We start from the raw sequence: 16,133 nt of genomic DNA, 5'->3' as shown, positions 1-16,133 counted from the left end.
TCTACCCCACGTGCCTTCTCTCCTCACCTCACCTGTTATCTTATCTGGACAGGGCAATGCCGGGGAAAGACCGTGAGGATCGCAGCCTGCTGGAGTCACTGTCCAATGAGATGGGGCTGGAATGCCCTCAGTGGGGGAAGCCTGCCTTCCTCACCCGCTTACTCCTGTCCACTGCTCAAGCTCTAACAGCCACGGCATGATGGGGTCAGGTGGAAGTGTGGGCTTAGATGGCCATGAGACCGCACCACCAGCTCAAGTCTGCTTCCTCCAGGCTAGTTTGTCTTGAGCAAAGCAAATTTCTGCACTGTTGAAGAACTGTGACTTTGGGTTTAGAGAAAACGTAATCCTTGTTGGCACTTACATTCAAACATATCCATTAGGCAAAAATGCTTATATGTCTAAAACATTTTTAATTCACTTGACCGGAACTATAAAAACAAAGCAAAATGACCTACAATGGGTTTCAGGGATAAAAGAGAAGTTCTCACCTGCAAGGACACTGTGCTCATCAGCCCTCTTCCTGTACCTAGGAAAGCAAAGGCAGATGAGGGTACATCCAATGATACCTTCAAGTCCTAGAGACCCCACTTTGAATTAAAGATGCAAATGAACTTCAGAATTACGCAACACTGAGGCTGGGCATCTCAGCCTTTGATTCCCAAGAGGAAGAAGGGATCGGGAAACTATTTTTAAAAATGGCCTGATCTCGGCCGGAGCTGCGGCTCACTAGGTTAATCCTCCGCCTGCGGCGCCTGCACACCGGGTTCTAGTCCCGGTCGGGTCGCCGGATTCTGTCCCGGTTGCCCCTCTTCCAGGCCAGCTCTCTGCTGTGGCCAGGGAATGCAGTGGAGGATGGCCCAGGTGCTTGGGCCCTGCACCCCATGGGAGACCAGGAGAAGCACCTGGCTCCTGGCTTCGGATCAGCGTGATGCGCCGGCAGCAGCGCACTGGCCGCAACAGCTATTGGAAGGTGAACCAACGGAAAAGGAAGACCTTTCTCTCTGTCTCTCTCTCTCTCTCTCTCACTGTCCACTCTGCCTGTCAAATAAATAAATAAATAATTTTTAAAAATGGCCTGACCTCCATGTGCATTTACAATCCTTGAAGGCAAAGCAAGCTTCAGAGTTGAGACCTAAAGACCACCATGGACTTCTTACTGATCTACACCTGGGCCTCCCACAGAAACCGTCCAGCTGGACTCTCTGCTCCAAGGTGTATCAATAAGGGAGGGAGCCTACTCCCAATGCCCACCCAACCTCCAAGGCTAGACCCCCCCAGGTCACTTCATCATCAGACTTGGCTTTCCCCAGTAGAGACCCTGAGACGCTTTTGACGTATAGACCAGTCAACCGCACTCAGGTTGGCAGAACCTATGAACCTTATCCTCCTTTCCCCAACCAAGTCACCCTCTAGAGGGGCTCTCCTGGACCTTGGGGAGCTGGCCTGAGTAGATCCAGAGCCAGCTGTAGCTGCAAGCCCAGGCTCTGACCAGAGCACAGTCACCATGGTGACTTCATTCTGCACTGTTAAAACTCCACCAACTTCCAGAAGCTCATCCCTCCATGCCCACGGCTCCCTTGCTGGACGACAGTCAGATGAACATTGCTCAGCTGATGGCTTTCCCAGCAGGCAAAAGTATTCTCTGACCCGAGGAGGCCTAAGGTGTTAATCTCTCCACATTCATAGTTCTTGACCTTTCTTCTCAGCTGGGAAGTACTCCATTTATATTTCTTTTTTTAAGATTCAGTAAGCAGGGCCGGCGCCGTGGCTCACTTGGTTAATCCTATGCCTGTGGTGCCAGCATCCCATATGGGTGCTGGGTTCTAGTCCTGGTTCCAGTCCAGCTCTCTGCTGTGGCCCGGGAAGGCAGTGGAGGATGGGCAAAGTGCTTGGGCCCGAGACAGAGAGAGAGAGAGAGAGAGAGAGAGAGAGAAACATGAGCGAGTGCTTCCATCCAATGGTTCACTCCCCAGATGGCCCCAATGGCCAGAGCTATGCCAATCCAAAGTCAGGAGCCAGGAGCTTCCTCTAGGTCTCCCATGGGGTTGCAGGGGCCCAAGGACTTGAGCTATCTTCTACTGCTTTCCTAGGCCACAGCAGAGACCTGGATCGGCACCCATATGGGATGCCAGCACTGCAGAGGCAGCTTTACCCACTATGCCTCAGCGCCAGCCCCTCCATTTATATTTCTATAATATATTGCTCAATATCAAAACACCTATCCCAGTAATCTGCACTTAGTGACATTTTCACAATGAATCCACTCGTCAAGGTGGAAGTGCCTGTCAGCAGTGAAGCTTAACTGCATGCCTCACTGGCTTAGAATCTCTGGATTATAAATCCAGAACGCTCAGAGCCAGCAAGTGGTGTGGTCGTCAAAGCAGACTCTGGAGCCAGTCCCCAGAATGTAAACCAGATAACAGCCCAAACAGAACACGGCTTGCAACTTAAGAGCCTCCTCATGCCCTTTCTGAAGCTAATACTAACTTCCCCACATTTTGTTACAAGATATTCCAAAAATGTTCCTTCCTATCACACACTGATTAAAATCTGAAAATGCACAAAGCACTTAGACAAAGTCTCCTGTTCCCAAAACTGTAAGCAGTGGGCTCAGATCACTGGCAAACCATCTGCCTTAGCACCTCCATGGCCAGGAGTCTGGGGCCAGGACAAACAATTCCCACTGTTAAAAATGAGAACCCTTGTCTTCAAACAAATAAAATAAATAAATAAATAAATAAATAATATTTTTTCTTAACTTTACTTCCCCAAATTACAGATAGATTATTTTCAAGGATTGTATCTAAACCACTTGCCAACTGCTTTTAAGCACATTAAACCTATCCATCTTAGGGCAGAGTGACACCCAGAAGGGAAGCAGGCCTTGGGAACCGCAAAGCCACTCCTGCCACTATTTTCTTTGATCACCTGGTGAAGACAGTATGATCTAAGGATGTGGCTTTTACTGACCATTTGACACACGGAAACACAGTTAAACACGCTGACAATTATGGTTCATGATCATACTGTAAGAGGCCTCAATAAAAAACAGTGCTGTGAAAAGTTGTCACTACCAGAATGGAGTCACTTCTGTCAAACTCTGACAAAATGGAGCCAGGGAAGGCCACGATGGGTGTGTCCTCACTCATAACCACCTAACAACAGGAGCTATCACAACAGACTTTGCCAAAGCACAACCTTGCCTAAAAATACAAGGCCTGCCCAGCAACTGTCCACTCAACTTTGGATGGACATCGACCTTGCTATGGGTCTTCATGGCTAACAATAATTATTTCAACAACTTGTGTGACCCTCTTCATACTACCTTTAAAAACCCTGTCTAGCCGGCGCCGCAGCTCACTAGACTAATCCTCCACCAGCGGCACCGGCATCCCGGGTTCTAGTCCCAGTTGGGGTGCCGGTTGTTCCTCTTCCAGTCCAGCTCTCTGCTGTGGCCCGGGAAGGCAGTGGAGGATGGCCCAAGTGCTTGGGCCCTGCACCCGCATGGGAGACCAGGAGGAAACACCTGGCTCCTGGCTTCGGATCAACACAGCACACCGGCTGTGTCTCTCTTTCTCTCTCTCTCTCTCTCTCTCTCTAACTCTGCCTGGCCAAAAAAAAAAAAACCCTGTCTCAGTGCGGGTGGGCACCGGTTCTAGTCCCGTCTGCTCCACTTCATATCCATCTCTCTGCTATGGCCTGGGAAAGCAGTTGAGTGTGGTCCACATCCTTGTGCCCCTGCACCTGCATGGGAAGACCCAAAAGAAGCTCCTGGCTCCTGGCTCCTGATCAGTGCAGCTCCGGCTGTTGCAGGCAATTGGGGAGTGAACCAGAGGATGGAAGACCTCTTTCTCTGTCTCTCCTTCTCCCTGTGTAATTCTGACATTCTGACTTTGAAATAAATAAACAAGTCTTAAAAAAAAAAAAAAAAAAAAAAAAACCTGTCTCCCTCTGCCTCCTAAACAGGCCCATAGCTCGCTACAGCACAGGAATCCCAAATCACAGTGCCTGCTATTCCTGATAAAGCTCTTTGTTTTGGGAGCCATTCTCTGTCATTGTTTGGGTTGACAGCCCAAATGCAGCTCTTGGGCCCCAAGGAAGCATGTGTGATTCATGAACTTACACATACTACCTCACTCAGCCAAGGGCAAATGAGCAGTCTTTTACCTTGGGGGACAAACAAGAAATTTTGCTCAAAGTTCAAATACCCAATGGGTGCCTGAATAACTATCCTAATGGCCAGCTGAGCAATTGGTGAAATATGCTTTAAATTTTCTGTAAGGCAACATTTCTGCAGCCTGCCCTGTGACACAGAGCATGAGGTCCCTAATCACGCAACTGTCTCTTTCCTACAGCTGGACCCCAAATATGTTTGAAGAACATTTTGTTCTACCCTGTGGGTGTCTCCAGCCCACCTAGGGGCAGAGCAGGGTGGCCCTGAACTCAGGCACATAGTCACTGCCAGCTAACCAAATCTAACCTCCAAACACAAGCTCTTTAATTTTCAGAAAAGAATGTTGGCCGGCGCCATGGCTCAATAGGCTAATCCTCCACCTGGGGTACCGGCACACCGGTTCTAGTCCCGGTCAGGGTGCCAGATTCTGTCCCGGTTGCCCCTCTTCCAGGCCAGCTCTCTGCTCTGGCCCGGGAGTGCAGTGGAGGATGGCCCAAGTGCTTGGGTCCTGCACCCCATGGGAGACCAGGAGAAGGACCTGGCTCCTGGCTTTGGATCAGCGCGCTGCGCCGGCCGCAGCACGATGGCCGCCGCAGCCATTAGAGGGTGAACCAACGGCAAAGGAAGACCTTTCTCTCTGTCTCTCTCTCTCACTGTCCACTCTGCCTGTCAAAAGAAAAAAAAAAAAAAAAGAATGTTCTCCTCATATGAGCTCAGATGACTGCAGGTGCCCGCAGCTCTGTCATGAACTGTCACAGAGAGTGTGCCTTGGCCAGTACTTGCCACAAACAAGAATAGGGACAGCACGTGCCGAGGGCTCTCTAACGTTCTCTCCTTTAGGGACACCCAGAGAACAAGCACTTCACCAGGCTGATTGCAAGTCTCCCACTCTTAGACATCTACCAACTATGGGTATTCACTGGAGCTGTGGGACAACCCCATCAGCCCACACAATGTGAAAAATCCACAAAACCGCCACCACAGAGATGTTGCTGAGTGGACGGATCACCATGTCACACCCTATCACAGATGTCTTTCCTGTGAGCATCCAACATAGCTACCTCCATCAGGTCTAGGCTCCAGGAACACCTGCCCTTCTGCTGAGGAGACAAACACTAAGAGATCTGGCCCAGCAACCACAACCAGCCTGCCAGCCGCTGGAAAGATGATCCCACTTGTGGCTCACCTCTGACAAGTGTGCAAGACTTTTAACTGTGTCTCTTACATGTCCTCCTTATTCCTGGCTTCATCTTACTTTTCTATCCTCATTCCCCTTTTTCCCTTTTTAATTTTATTTCAACATGTTGTCATTTCTATAATCCACCTGCATTTATTTTTACAAGGTGAAATACATGTATATAGGGAAGCTACAAGGTAACAAGCCCAACACACAGCAATCAATATGTTCACTGAGAAAACAAAGCCAACCTCTTAAGAATTATCTCTGCTTTTGGCACACCCTTCACATGAGGGGAAGGGGAGTTGAATCCCAGATCTTACCTGGGAAACGAGCAGGTGCTAAGTTTTTATCTTCAAACTTCTTGTCTTTCAGCCACTTCTGTAGATCTATAAATTCAGACTTGTAGCTCTCATTCACTAGTCAGGAAAGGACAGAACAAATGGGGATTAAATCACTGTACAATTAGATGCCCTTTTCAAAAGGCCACCCCTGATGAAGCCTACCTGACAGAGAAGAAAATCACCACATTTTCACAAAAAGCACAAACAGTGTGAACTAAAATAGTAAATAACAGAAGCACCTTAACAGATGCAGGGAAAACTGTTGGTAAAATCTAACAGAAAACCCTCAGCAAACCAAGGCGGAGAACTTCTTGAACCTGGTAAAGAATACCTAACAAAAGACAGGGGTGAGCCTTAGTCTAGCAGTATAGAGAGCATTCTTGGATCCAGCTCCTCACTCCAACTTCCTGCTAACTCGCACCCTGGTAGGCAGTGCTGATGGCTCAGGAAGCTGAGCTCCCACCATCCTCACGGGAGACACAGACTGAGTTCCCGATACTCAGACTCAGGCAGCGGTGTGGCCAACTTCAGCCACTGTGGACACTGGGGACAGAACTGGCAGATGGGAATGTGTGCTCCCACTCTCTCTTTGCCTCCCTGTCAGTATGTTTAACTGTGACACATCTAACTGTGGCAAACTAGTGCTTTCCCCCAGACACCTGGAACTACATAAGGATACCTGGGCCCCTGCATTTATTCAACATAGTACTCACAGTTTACCTAGTGCAATAAGGCAAAAAATAAACAAATAAAGGCATCCAGGGGCTGGTGCTGTGGTGTAGAGGGTTAAGCCAATGCCTGCATGGCCAGCATCTCATATGGGCACCAGTTTGAGTCCCAGCTGTTCCACTTCAAATGCAGCTCTCTGCTATGGCCTGGGAAAGCAATGGAAGATGGCCCGAGTGCTTGGGCCCCTGCACCAATGTAGGAGATCCGAATGAAGCTCCTGGCTTCAGTCTGGACCAGCCATGGCTATGTCAGCCATTTGGGGAGTGAACCAGTGGATGGAAGACTTCTCTCTCTCTGCCTCTGCCTCTGCCTCTCCCTCTCTGTAACTCTGCCTTTCAAATAAATAAAAAATCTTTATTTAAAAAAAAAATCATCCAAGTATCCAAGTAGAAAGAAAGTAAACCTGTCTTTGATCTCAGAAAACATACATACATATGTAGCCAAGCTGATGGAATACATAAGCAGCTAAGAAACTTGAAAAGAATTTAGCAAGGTCACAGGATACAAAATTGACACAGAAAAAAAATAGCATTTTTTTTGAACTAGCAAGAAATACAGCTTAAAATTTTTAAATATCATCATTTGTAATGTACTAATTATCTGATTTTGTTGGTGGATTTGCTTAGTAGGTATACACAACTTAAAATTTTTTAATTGTATCATGGGTAATATATTAATTACCTGATCTTGTTGGTGGATTTGTTCAGTAAGAGTATGAGTTTGTGGATGTTTTAGTTTCTAGCCTGGGAATTCTTACAGTTTTTCAGGGACTCAGCATTGATCTCACTGACTTGGACTTGCAGAACAGGCCTCTTTTGTGTCAGTTACATAAAACAGTTGTTTCATCTTCAATGTTAAAGGGGAAGGAAGTGCGTTGAGAAGCGAGGGCAAACTTTCACCTGAAATACACCCTAAATCTATGTGATTTTTTATTAAAGTAGAAACATTTGTATAGCACCTTCCGTCAACAGGTAAACAAATTAACAAAAAGGTTGGCATTTAAAAGGACCACAGCTTTAGAAACGTCTTTTTTCACTCTCAAAATCATCCCTTCATGAAAAAAAGTGACAGTAAGCATTTCCACTTCCTATCTGCATGAGACGCCTCCTGACTCTGTAGGAGCTGAAAGGTGAATATTCACTGAGCACTTGCCACACGCAATGAAACTGTGTTCAGTCTAGTGGGGCACACAGAACATGACACACTTTAAAAAATGTATTTGGGGACCAAAGAAACAAGCTTGAAATATTACTGTGCCAAAAGAGAGCTCCAGTCCCTAATGTACTGCTAGGTAGCTCCAGGTGAGCCTATCTACTGCATGGTCAAGAAAGACAACATTGAGCTACCAAAGGCCAGGGACAAGCTAGGGGAGAACCCAGTCCCCTAAGAGCCTGGTGTTGTCTCTTGGGGTGGGTAGGTGCCTTGGGTGACTCCACACCAAGGGGACCAGAGGGGTCTGGGACTCTCCTTTTCAAATTTTCTTTCATCAGCAAAATGCAGTGATAGTACATGGGACAACTAGCTGAGAGGGCTGCCATGGTTGGATCTCAAAAAAAATTATAAATTTCATTATTCCTACTATAAACTAGAGCACATCCCCTCTCCTGTGCCCTTCCATCCATATCCAGCTTTTTAATAAAATTGAATAGAAAATAGCTTTTTAACCAAAGGGATCACATAAACAAGAATAGTGTCTGCAAATACTAGCTGATAGAATCAAAAAGGGAGAGAACGATCCAACATGGGAAGTGAGATACACAGCAGACCCATAGAATGGCAGATGTCCTAAACAGCACTCTGGCCTCAGAATCAGCCCTTAAGGCACGCGGATCCAGCTGAAATGCCCATGAGAGTATTTCAGGCATGGAAAGCGAAGACACTCTGGCAAAAAAAAAAAAAAAAAAAAAAAAAAAAAAACAAACCCTAAATGAAAGATCTCTGTGAGTGAGATCCCAGTGGAAAGAATGCGTCATCAAAGAAGGAGGTACCGGCCGGCGCCGCAGCTCACTAGGCTAATCCTCCGCCTAGCGGTGCCGGCACACTGGGTTCTAGTCCCAGTCGGGGCGCCGGATTCTGTCCCAGTTGCCCCTCTTCCAGGCCAGCTCTCTTCTGTGGCCAGGGAGTGCAGTGGAGGATGGCCCAGGTGCTTGGGCCCTGTACCCCATGGGAGACCAGGAAAAGCACCTGGCTCCTGGCTCCTGCCATCGGATCAGCGCGGTGCGCCAGCCACAGCGCACCGGCCGCGGCGGCCATTGGAGGGTGAACCAACGGCAAAGGAAGACCTTTCTCTCTGTCTCTCTCTCTCTCTCACTGTCCACTCTGCCTGTCAAAAAAAAAAAAATTTTTAAAAAAATTTTAAAAAAAATAAGAAGAAAAAAAAAAAAAAAAAAAGAAGGAGGTACCTTTCTCTGAAGGGAGGAGAGAACTTCCACTTTGACCATGGCCTTGTCTAACTATGATCAGAGTTGGTGAACTCAGGGGGCTTCCATAGCCTTGGCAGCTCATGACAAGAGCCTAGGTTGATTACTGATGCCATAAACAAGAGTGTCAATTTGTTAAGTCAGCAACAGGAGTCACTGTGCACTTACTCCTCATGTAGGATCTTTGTCCTTAGTGTGCTGTACATTGAGATTTAATGCTATAACTAGTACTCAAACAGTATTTTTCACTTTATGTTTCTGTGTGGGAGCAAACTGTTGAAATCTTTACTTAATGTATGCTAAACTGATCTTCTGTATATAAAGAGAATCGAAAATGAATCATGATGTGAATGGAAGGGGAGAAGGAGTGGGAAAGGAGAGGGTTGCGGGTGGGAGGGACTTTATGGGGGGAAGCCATTGTAATCCATAAGCTGTACTTTGGAAATTTATAGTCATTAAATAAAAGTTAAAAAAAAAAAAAAAGAACATAGGGGAAAACCTATGTTTGACCGTGCTGGAAAAAAAAAAAAAAAAAAAAACAGCTTTTTACATTAAAACACACACACAAATACACTGTAAAGAGTGACTTTCTGGTTACTTAGATTTTATCCTTAAGCATCTGCGAGCTTATCTTTCTCTTTTGCCTTTCTGACCAAGATCTTTGGTTACATAATGGTTAGCAGTTCATTTTTAAAAACACAGCTGGCTCTTCGCCATTGGCGTGATGTCAAGAAGCACTGAAATGATGAATCTGTCACAATTCATTTTTGCACTTTAGTAATCTGACATTTGTTGGGATGGACTAGCCTGAGGTTGCTCACAGCTCTTAAGTTATGTCTGGAAGCAAAAAAAAAAAAAAAAAAAAAAAAAAAAACCTAAGTTCCACGTGTGTTGGTCTTAAGCTGTGGCTACAATGACTTTGCAGTTTTTTTTTTCCACTTGCAGCCAAACATCAACCAGAGAAGAAAAACACTCCCATTGTGTGTTGGAACTGCTTATTTGTTATGTAACCTGCACATGCAAGAAGTTTTACTTTTAAGTTTTAGCCACTCCTGGAATTCTGGTCTTAAAATCAGCATCAGAGTTCGTGGTTATCAGAATTCTCCAGGCTCTCCTAGGGTATTTCCCCCTGGTGACAGCATACCTGCTGTTCAGGGTAAATACGCTCTGAAGTGTGCTCACTCCTTCTGTCACTGGAGTCTCTCAGGGGTGGGCAATTCCTGGGAGCAAGTGCAGCTCCTCTCCGAGGCCACACCAGGCACTTCCTGGGACAAACACAGAAGCCTTGCTCTCTCTCTCTGTCTCTTTCTGTCTCCCCTTCTCTCTCTGTGTAACTCTTTCAAATAAATAAATCTTTTAAAAATAAATAAAAAAATAAATAAAATCTTAGTACACTAGTCCCTACCTGCCCACTGAGCCTCACTTCTTAGAAACCTGCATAGCATAAAGTGGAATTAGAAACCTGCATAGCATAAAGTGGAATTAGAAACCTGCATAGCATAAAGTGGAATGAGCTGCATCTTGGGAAATGTTTGGCTACAGAGGTTTCCTTCCATATATAAATGTACCACTTTGTGCAGTTTATCCCATGGTGCTGTTTTTTAGGAAAACCTGTCATCCTTAAAGGAAACCTCTCCCACCTTTGCTCCCCAGTCAGCTGTCCTGTATGCAGTAGACTTGCCATCCTGGTCCATCTCCTGCTCTATTTCCAGGGCTGGTGGACATGACTTTATTCATTTATGTTCCAGACACAAAACTGTGATGATAAAATTCAGTGCCTGGGGCAGGCTTCTGGCCCAGTATTTTAGCTGTTGGTTGGGGTACCTACAGCCTGTAACAGAGGGCCTGCTTTGGAATCTCACCTCCACTACTAACTCCAGACACCTGCCAATGTGCACCCTGATGGGCATCAGGCAGTGACTGGAGTAGTTGAATCCCTGTCACCCACATGGGAGAACCAGTTGAGTTCTCAGCTCCTAGCTTCTGCCTGGCTCAGCCCCAGCTATTATGGGCATCAGAGGAGTGAACCAGTGAATCAGAGATCTCTCTGTCCCTCGTCTCTCTCATCCTCCCTCTCCCCTTCTTCTTCCTCTCAAATAAATTAAAAAAAAATTACAGCGACATACTTAATGGTAAAAAACTGAGAGCTTTCCTCCTCCAATCAGGAACTAAAAACAACTATTGGGCCTCCCACTTTTAATCAACATTGTACCAGCAGTTTAGCTAGTGCAAGATGGTAAGAAAAATAAATAAAAAACATCCAATTGGAAAGGTAGCAAATCTGTCCTCATTCTCAGAAGACAAGAGCATCCATGTAGAAAATCTGGTGGAATTTATAAAACAAAAACTGAGTTTAGCAAGGTTGCAAGATACAAAATCAATATCCAAAAACAATGTATTTTTATATGCTAGCAAGAGATAATCAAAAGTTAAAATATTTTGTATAGTATCATTTATGTAACTCTAAAAATATATATTTCTTAAGTGATAAATCTAATAAAAGATGTATAAGACCTAAGAGACAAAAACTACAAAACATCACTGATAGGAATTAAAGGATATATAATACTTAAGACTGTAACTGACTGAGTGTTTATATCCCCGCAAAATTTATATGCTCAAGCCCTAACCTCAAAGTGATGGGTTCTGGAGATGGGCCTGTGGGAGATCATTATTGTTACAGGACAACATGAGGATGAGATTAGTGGTCTTGGAAGAAAGAGATTCCAACCCCCAGCACATGAGGACACAGTGAGAAGGCAAACTATCCAGAGGCCGGGAAGAGAGCCCTCACCAGGAACCAAATCAGCTGGCGCTTTGGTCTTGGACTTCCCAGCCTCTGCCTCCGTGAGAAGTAGATCTGTTCTGTTTAAGCCCCCCCACCTCTGGTATTCTGTTATGCCAGCCCAAGCTGACTAAGACCTACACTGAGGTAGATTCTGATCAACTTATACATACAGCGTAAGCTTTAGAGCTATCACTAAGGGAATAATTCGAAAAAATATGAAAAGACACTTAAGATATTAAAGCATTATATTAGAAAACATCCAATTAATGCAACAGAAAATAGTAAAGGAGAAACAGAGGAACAAAAAATTGTAAGACATATAGGAAACAAAAATACAAATGGCAGATGTAAATCCAAATTCAACTACATAAACAGTAACATTAAATGTGACTTGGTTAAGAAATCCATCAAAAAGCAGTTTTCCAGGCTGGATAAAATTTTTAAAAGAGCACACTATATCCTAGCTACAAGAGATACATTTTAGATTCAAAGATACAGAAATTGAAAGTAAAAGATGGAAAAAGATGTTTCATACAAACCACCAAAAGACAGCCAGAGCTGGCTTTAAAACTTTAAAACAAAACAAAAATGTTACTAGAGACAAAAAGAGACATTTTATGATAAAGAAGTCAATTCAGGCCGGCGCCATGGCTCACTAGGCTAATCCTCCACACCAGCACCCCGGGTTCTAGTCCTGGTCGGGGCGCCGGATTCTGTCCCAGTTGCTCCTCTTCCAGTCCAGCTCTCTGCTGTGGCCCAGGAAGGCAGTGGAGGATGGCCCAAGTGCTTCGGCCCTGCACCCGCATGGGAGAACAGGAGAAGCACTTGGCTCCTGGCTTTGGATCAGCACAGTGCGCCAACCAGCCGTGGTGGCCATTTGAGGGGTGAACCAACGGAAAAAGGAAGACCTTTCTGTCTCTCTCTCTCACTGTCTAACTCTGCCTGTCAAAAAAAAAAAAAAAAAAAAAAAAGGCAGTCAATTCATCAGGTAGATATATCAACTATAAACATATACAAACCTAACAACAGAATCCCAAAATACATGAAGCAAAACTGACAGAATTAAAGGGAGAAACAGACAATTCTACAGTAATTGGAGGCTTCAAGATCCTACTTTCAATAGTGGGCAGGACAACTGGGAAGAATATCAATAAGGAACTAGAAGACTCAAATAACAAGATCAACAACTTAGGACCAACACACATCTACAGAACATGCTACCCAACAGCAGAATGGACAAAAAGCACGTTCTAGGCAAAGGAGGATTATGAGGCATAGGAGAGGCAGAAACGTGTGCTTTGTGTCCAGGGAGCAACCGAGCTGACACACTTCTAAGTCATGCACTCGCCAAGCTAGAGCCCCCTCATAAAGAGCCCCAAATGTCAGGCAGAAGGCCTTCCAGGGTCATACAAAAGGGAATAAAGGTCCCAGACACTCCTAAAAGGGTAACCCGAAAACAGTCTCAGTTAAGTTAGACCGACAGCAACATATGGGAAAGCAAACAAAGGCAGTCAAATGGACAAAAGGGCAGCTGAAATCATCTCCACGCTCAAGTAGTAGAACTAGAGGGAAAGGGAGCCTGAGTGAGGCCAGGAGAAACTTAACAGGAAACTGGCTGTGGAGGTTAAAGGAGGTTAAGGTCAGTGATGGACAGCCATTTCAGGTTCTCGCTGCCCCTGCCTTCCAACAAGAGACCAGTTCAGTCTCACATCCTGCACTGTTCTCCACCTGACCCCCTGCATTCTTCCCCAGGTTTAGAAGCCAAACTTGAAGAACCAGAATGGAGAAGCTCATTTCCACCTACTGCCCCCCAGCCCCACCCCTATAACACCTAATATAAAAAGGCCCAGCCTGCTGGGGTCTAAGGCCCTCTGCCACATGTTGGGTCTAGGTACACACTGGCAGTTGGTCGACTTCTGCGAGTTTATTTTCTCTTAATAAATTCAGTCTGGCTGTGAGTTCGTATTCTGTCTCCTATCTCTTTTCTGTGTTCTTGGTCCTTATAGTCAGACTAGCTCAAGATGGTCCTGACGTGTTTGAGGTCCCCCAGAAGGAGTGTTACTAAGTTTTATACAAATACAAATTGCATTCACGTAGGACTTTCAGTTAGCCTAGCGCTCTCCCATGCAGTGTCTCATTCAGAGTGTGATGAATTTATACTCAAACACTGAGACTCTACCAGTAGCTTAAAGAAACAAAGACAGGGGGCCAGCACTGTGGTGCAGCAGGTTAACCCTCTGGCCTGAAGCACCAGCATCCCATATGGGCGCCGGTTCAAGACCTGGCTGCTCCACTCCAATCCAGCTCTCTGCTATAGCCTGGGAAAGCAGTAGAAGATGGCCCAAATGCTTGGGCCCCTGCACCTGCGTGGGAGACTCGAAGAAACTCCTGGCTTCAGATCAGCACAGCTCCAGCCATTGCGGCCATCTGGGGAGTAAACCATTGGATGAAAGACCTTTCATTTCTCTTTCTCTTTCTCTCTCTCTGCCTCTCCTCTCTCTGTATAACTCTGACTTGCAAATAAATAAATAAATCTTTAAAAAAAAAAAAACAAAGAAGCTTGGGAGTGATCCTCAGAAAAGACACTTGAAACAGTTAAATATATTTATACTCCTAGAGAGTTTAAAAGAATATAATGGCACCATATACAAGGAGTGTTTTTTAAGAAATATTCCCTTTGATCATTGTCCATGAATCTTTGAGAAATGCTATGACCGCATGGATACCAATCAACAAAGGCATTCTTTTTGCCATTAACACAAAAGAAACCCACCTCCTCTTGTCTGAGAACCTTTGGAGCGTTTTCGTCTTCTGATCCGACTTGTTCTCCCTCTTCCCTTCTGCATGTTCACACTGTAGCTTCTGCGTAGGCTCTGATCTAAAAAGAAAAGCGTCTTGATTTCCAGTTGTATGCTAACCACTGTTCTTATCACCTTTCAATGTTTCCATTTGGTGAGATGCCTCTAGAAGAGGTTTGTGCATAAGGGGTCCTGGCAGTAAACGGAACACCTATTATACAGGTCCCCCCCAAACAGGGGTTCTAAAAAACCCAGATTAGTCATGGAAATTCTCATCACTGACTTCAAAAATATGTGCTGGGTGACTTACATATCTCAATCCTAATCACCATTTACTAAAGTAACAAATTAACTAAGAATAAACAGTAGCCAGGAAGTCCCCATTACCTAGGAAGTCTTTGCCCAGAAATACCCTGTACGTGTGTGCGTGTATGTGTGTGTGTTCCCTTTTAATGTGAATTAAACAGTTTTCTCCTAAGATACCAGGATCCTGAAGTAAATAAATTAAACAGGTATTCACAGGTCCAGCACTGTGGCATAGTCAATAAAGCTGCCACCAACGCCACAACATCCTACATGGGTGCCATTTTGAATCCTGGCTGCTCCCCCAATCCAGCCGCCTGCTAATGTGCCTGGGAAAGCAGCAGAAGACCCCAAGTGCTTAGAGCCCTGCGCCCATGTGAGAGACCTAGAGGAAGCTCCTGGTTCCTGGCCTCCACCTGACCCAGCCCTGGTCATTGCGGCCATGTGGGAAGTGACCAGCATGGAAGCTCCCCCACCCCTTTTCTCACTCTGACTTTCAAATAAACAAATAAATCTTTAAAAAACAAAACAGACATTTGCAACAGACTAGGAAGAGACTGGGAGGTGAAAAGGCAGACAGCAGACAAACCAAAGAGATGACCTTAAAATCTAAAGCGGCAAATAAAGTTTCCACAGGCTACTTCCTGGGATGCATAAAAATGCAATCTAGTAAACACACCAGCATTTTACAAGCAATAGGGACTAACAGCAATTGATGCAGCCATTATCAAGAAGGTATAGGGGCCAGCGCTGTGGCACAGCAGGACGATAAAGCCGCCACCTGCAGTGCCAGCATGCCACATGGACACCAGTTTGAGTCCCGGCTGCTCCACTTCCCATCCAGTTCTCTGCTATGACCTGGGAAAGCAGCAGAAAATGGCCCAAGTTCTTGGGCCCCTGCATCCGCATGGGAGACCCGGAGGAAGCTCCTGCCTCCTGGCTTTGGATCAGCTCAGCTCAGCTCTAATCAGCTCAACTACTTGGGGAGTGAACCAGCAGGTGGAAGACCTTTCTCTCTGTCTCTGGCTCTACCTCTCTCTGTCACTCTGTCTTTCAAATAAGTAAGTCTTTAAAGAGAGAGAAGGTATATGCTAAGACGTGAAAATATCCAAGGTGCACTAAGTAAAAAAATTAATAAATAAAAAGTCGCAGAACATTATAAATGACCCCTTAAACACCTTGCATGTAATCATGTAACCAGACATTCTGAGCACGGATACTCAGAGCCGGGCTACGAGTCCTTGTCCTCCTCCAAGGGACGTAATGGGAACGCTGCATGCCGGGATGTGTGTTTTAACGACGTACCCGGTTTTCAATCCCAATACCTGGGAGACACGAACACGGAGCCCAGAGCCGCAGGGAAGATTACTGGGCCGCCCCTGCAGACGGGGACTCGGCCT

The 16,133-nt window shown here is 45.6% G+C and overlaps 1 protein-coding gene across 12 annotated transcripts in view; it reads right to left on the bottom strand.

Moving 5' to 3' along the window:
* SETD4 (SET domain containing 4) overlaps positions 1 to 16,133 on the bottom strand; it is a 94,034-nt gene that overhangs the window by 14,756 nt on the left and 63,145 nt on the right. For 9 of the 12 annotated variants that reach the window (XM_089331465.1, XM_089331469.1, XM_089331468.1 and 6 more), the window contains 3 exons: positions 14,406 to 14,510; positions 5,675 to 5,770; positions 489 to 526 (listed from right to left, as the gene is read on the bottom strand). In XM_089331465.1, coding sequence (XP_089187591.1) covers positions 489 to 526; positions 5,675 to 5,770; positions 14,406 to 14,510 — 239 coding nt within the window. Of the gene's footprint in view, positions 1 to 488; positions 527 to 1,773; positions 1,889 to 5,674; positions 5,771 to 14,405; positions 14,511 to 16,133 lie in introns of those variants that run through there. The other 3 variants (XM_089331475.1, XM_089331467.1, XM_089331472.1) reach the window with 2 other exon arrangements.

The sequence above is a fragment of the Oryctolagus cuniculus genome, chromosome 4 (genome assembly GCF_051225735.1).
Source record: "Oryctolagus cuniculus isolate XC-2025 breed Fujian yellow rabbit chromosome 4, ASM5122573v1, whole genome shotgun sequence".
Taxonomy (NCBI): Eukaryota; Metazoa; Chordata; class Mammalia; order Lagomorpha; family Leporidae; genus Oryctolagus; species Oryctolagus cuniculus.
Note: the sequence above shows the minus strand (reverse complement) of the source record. Positions and strands in the feature narration are given on the sequence as shown.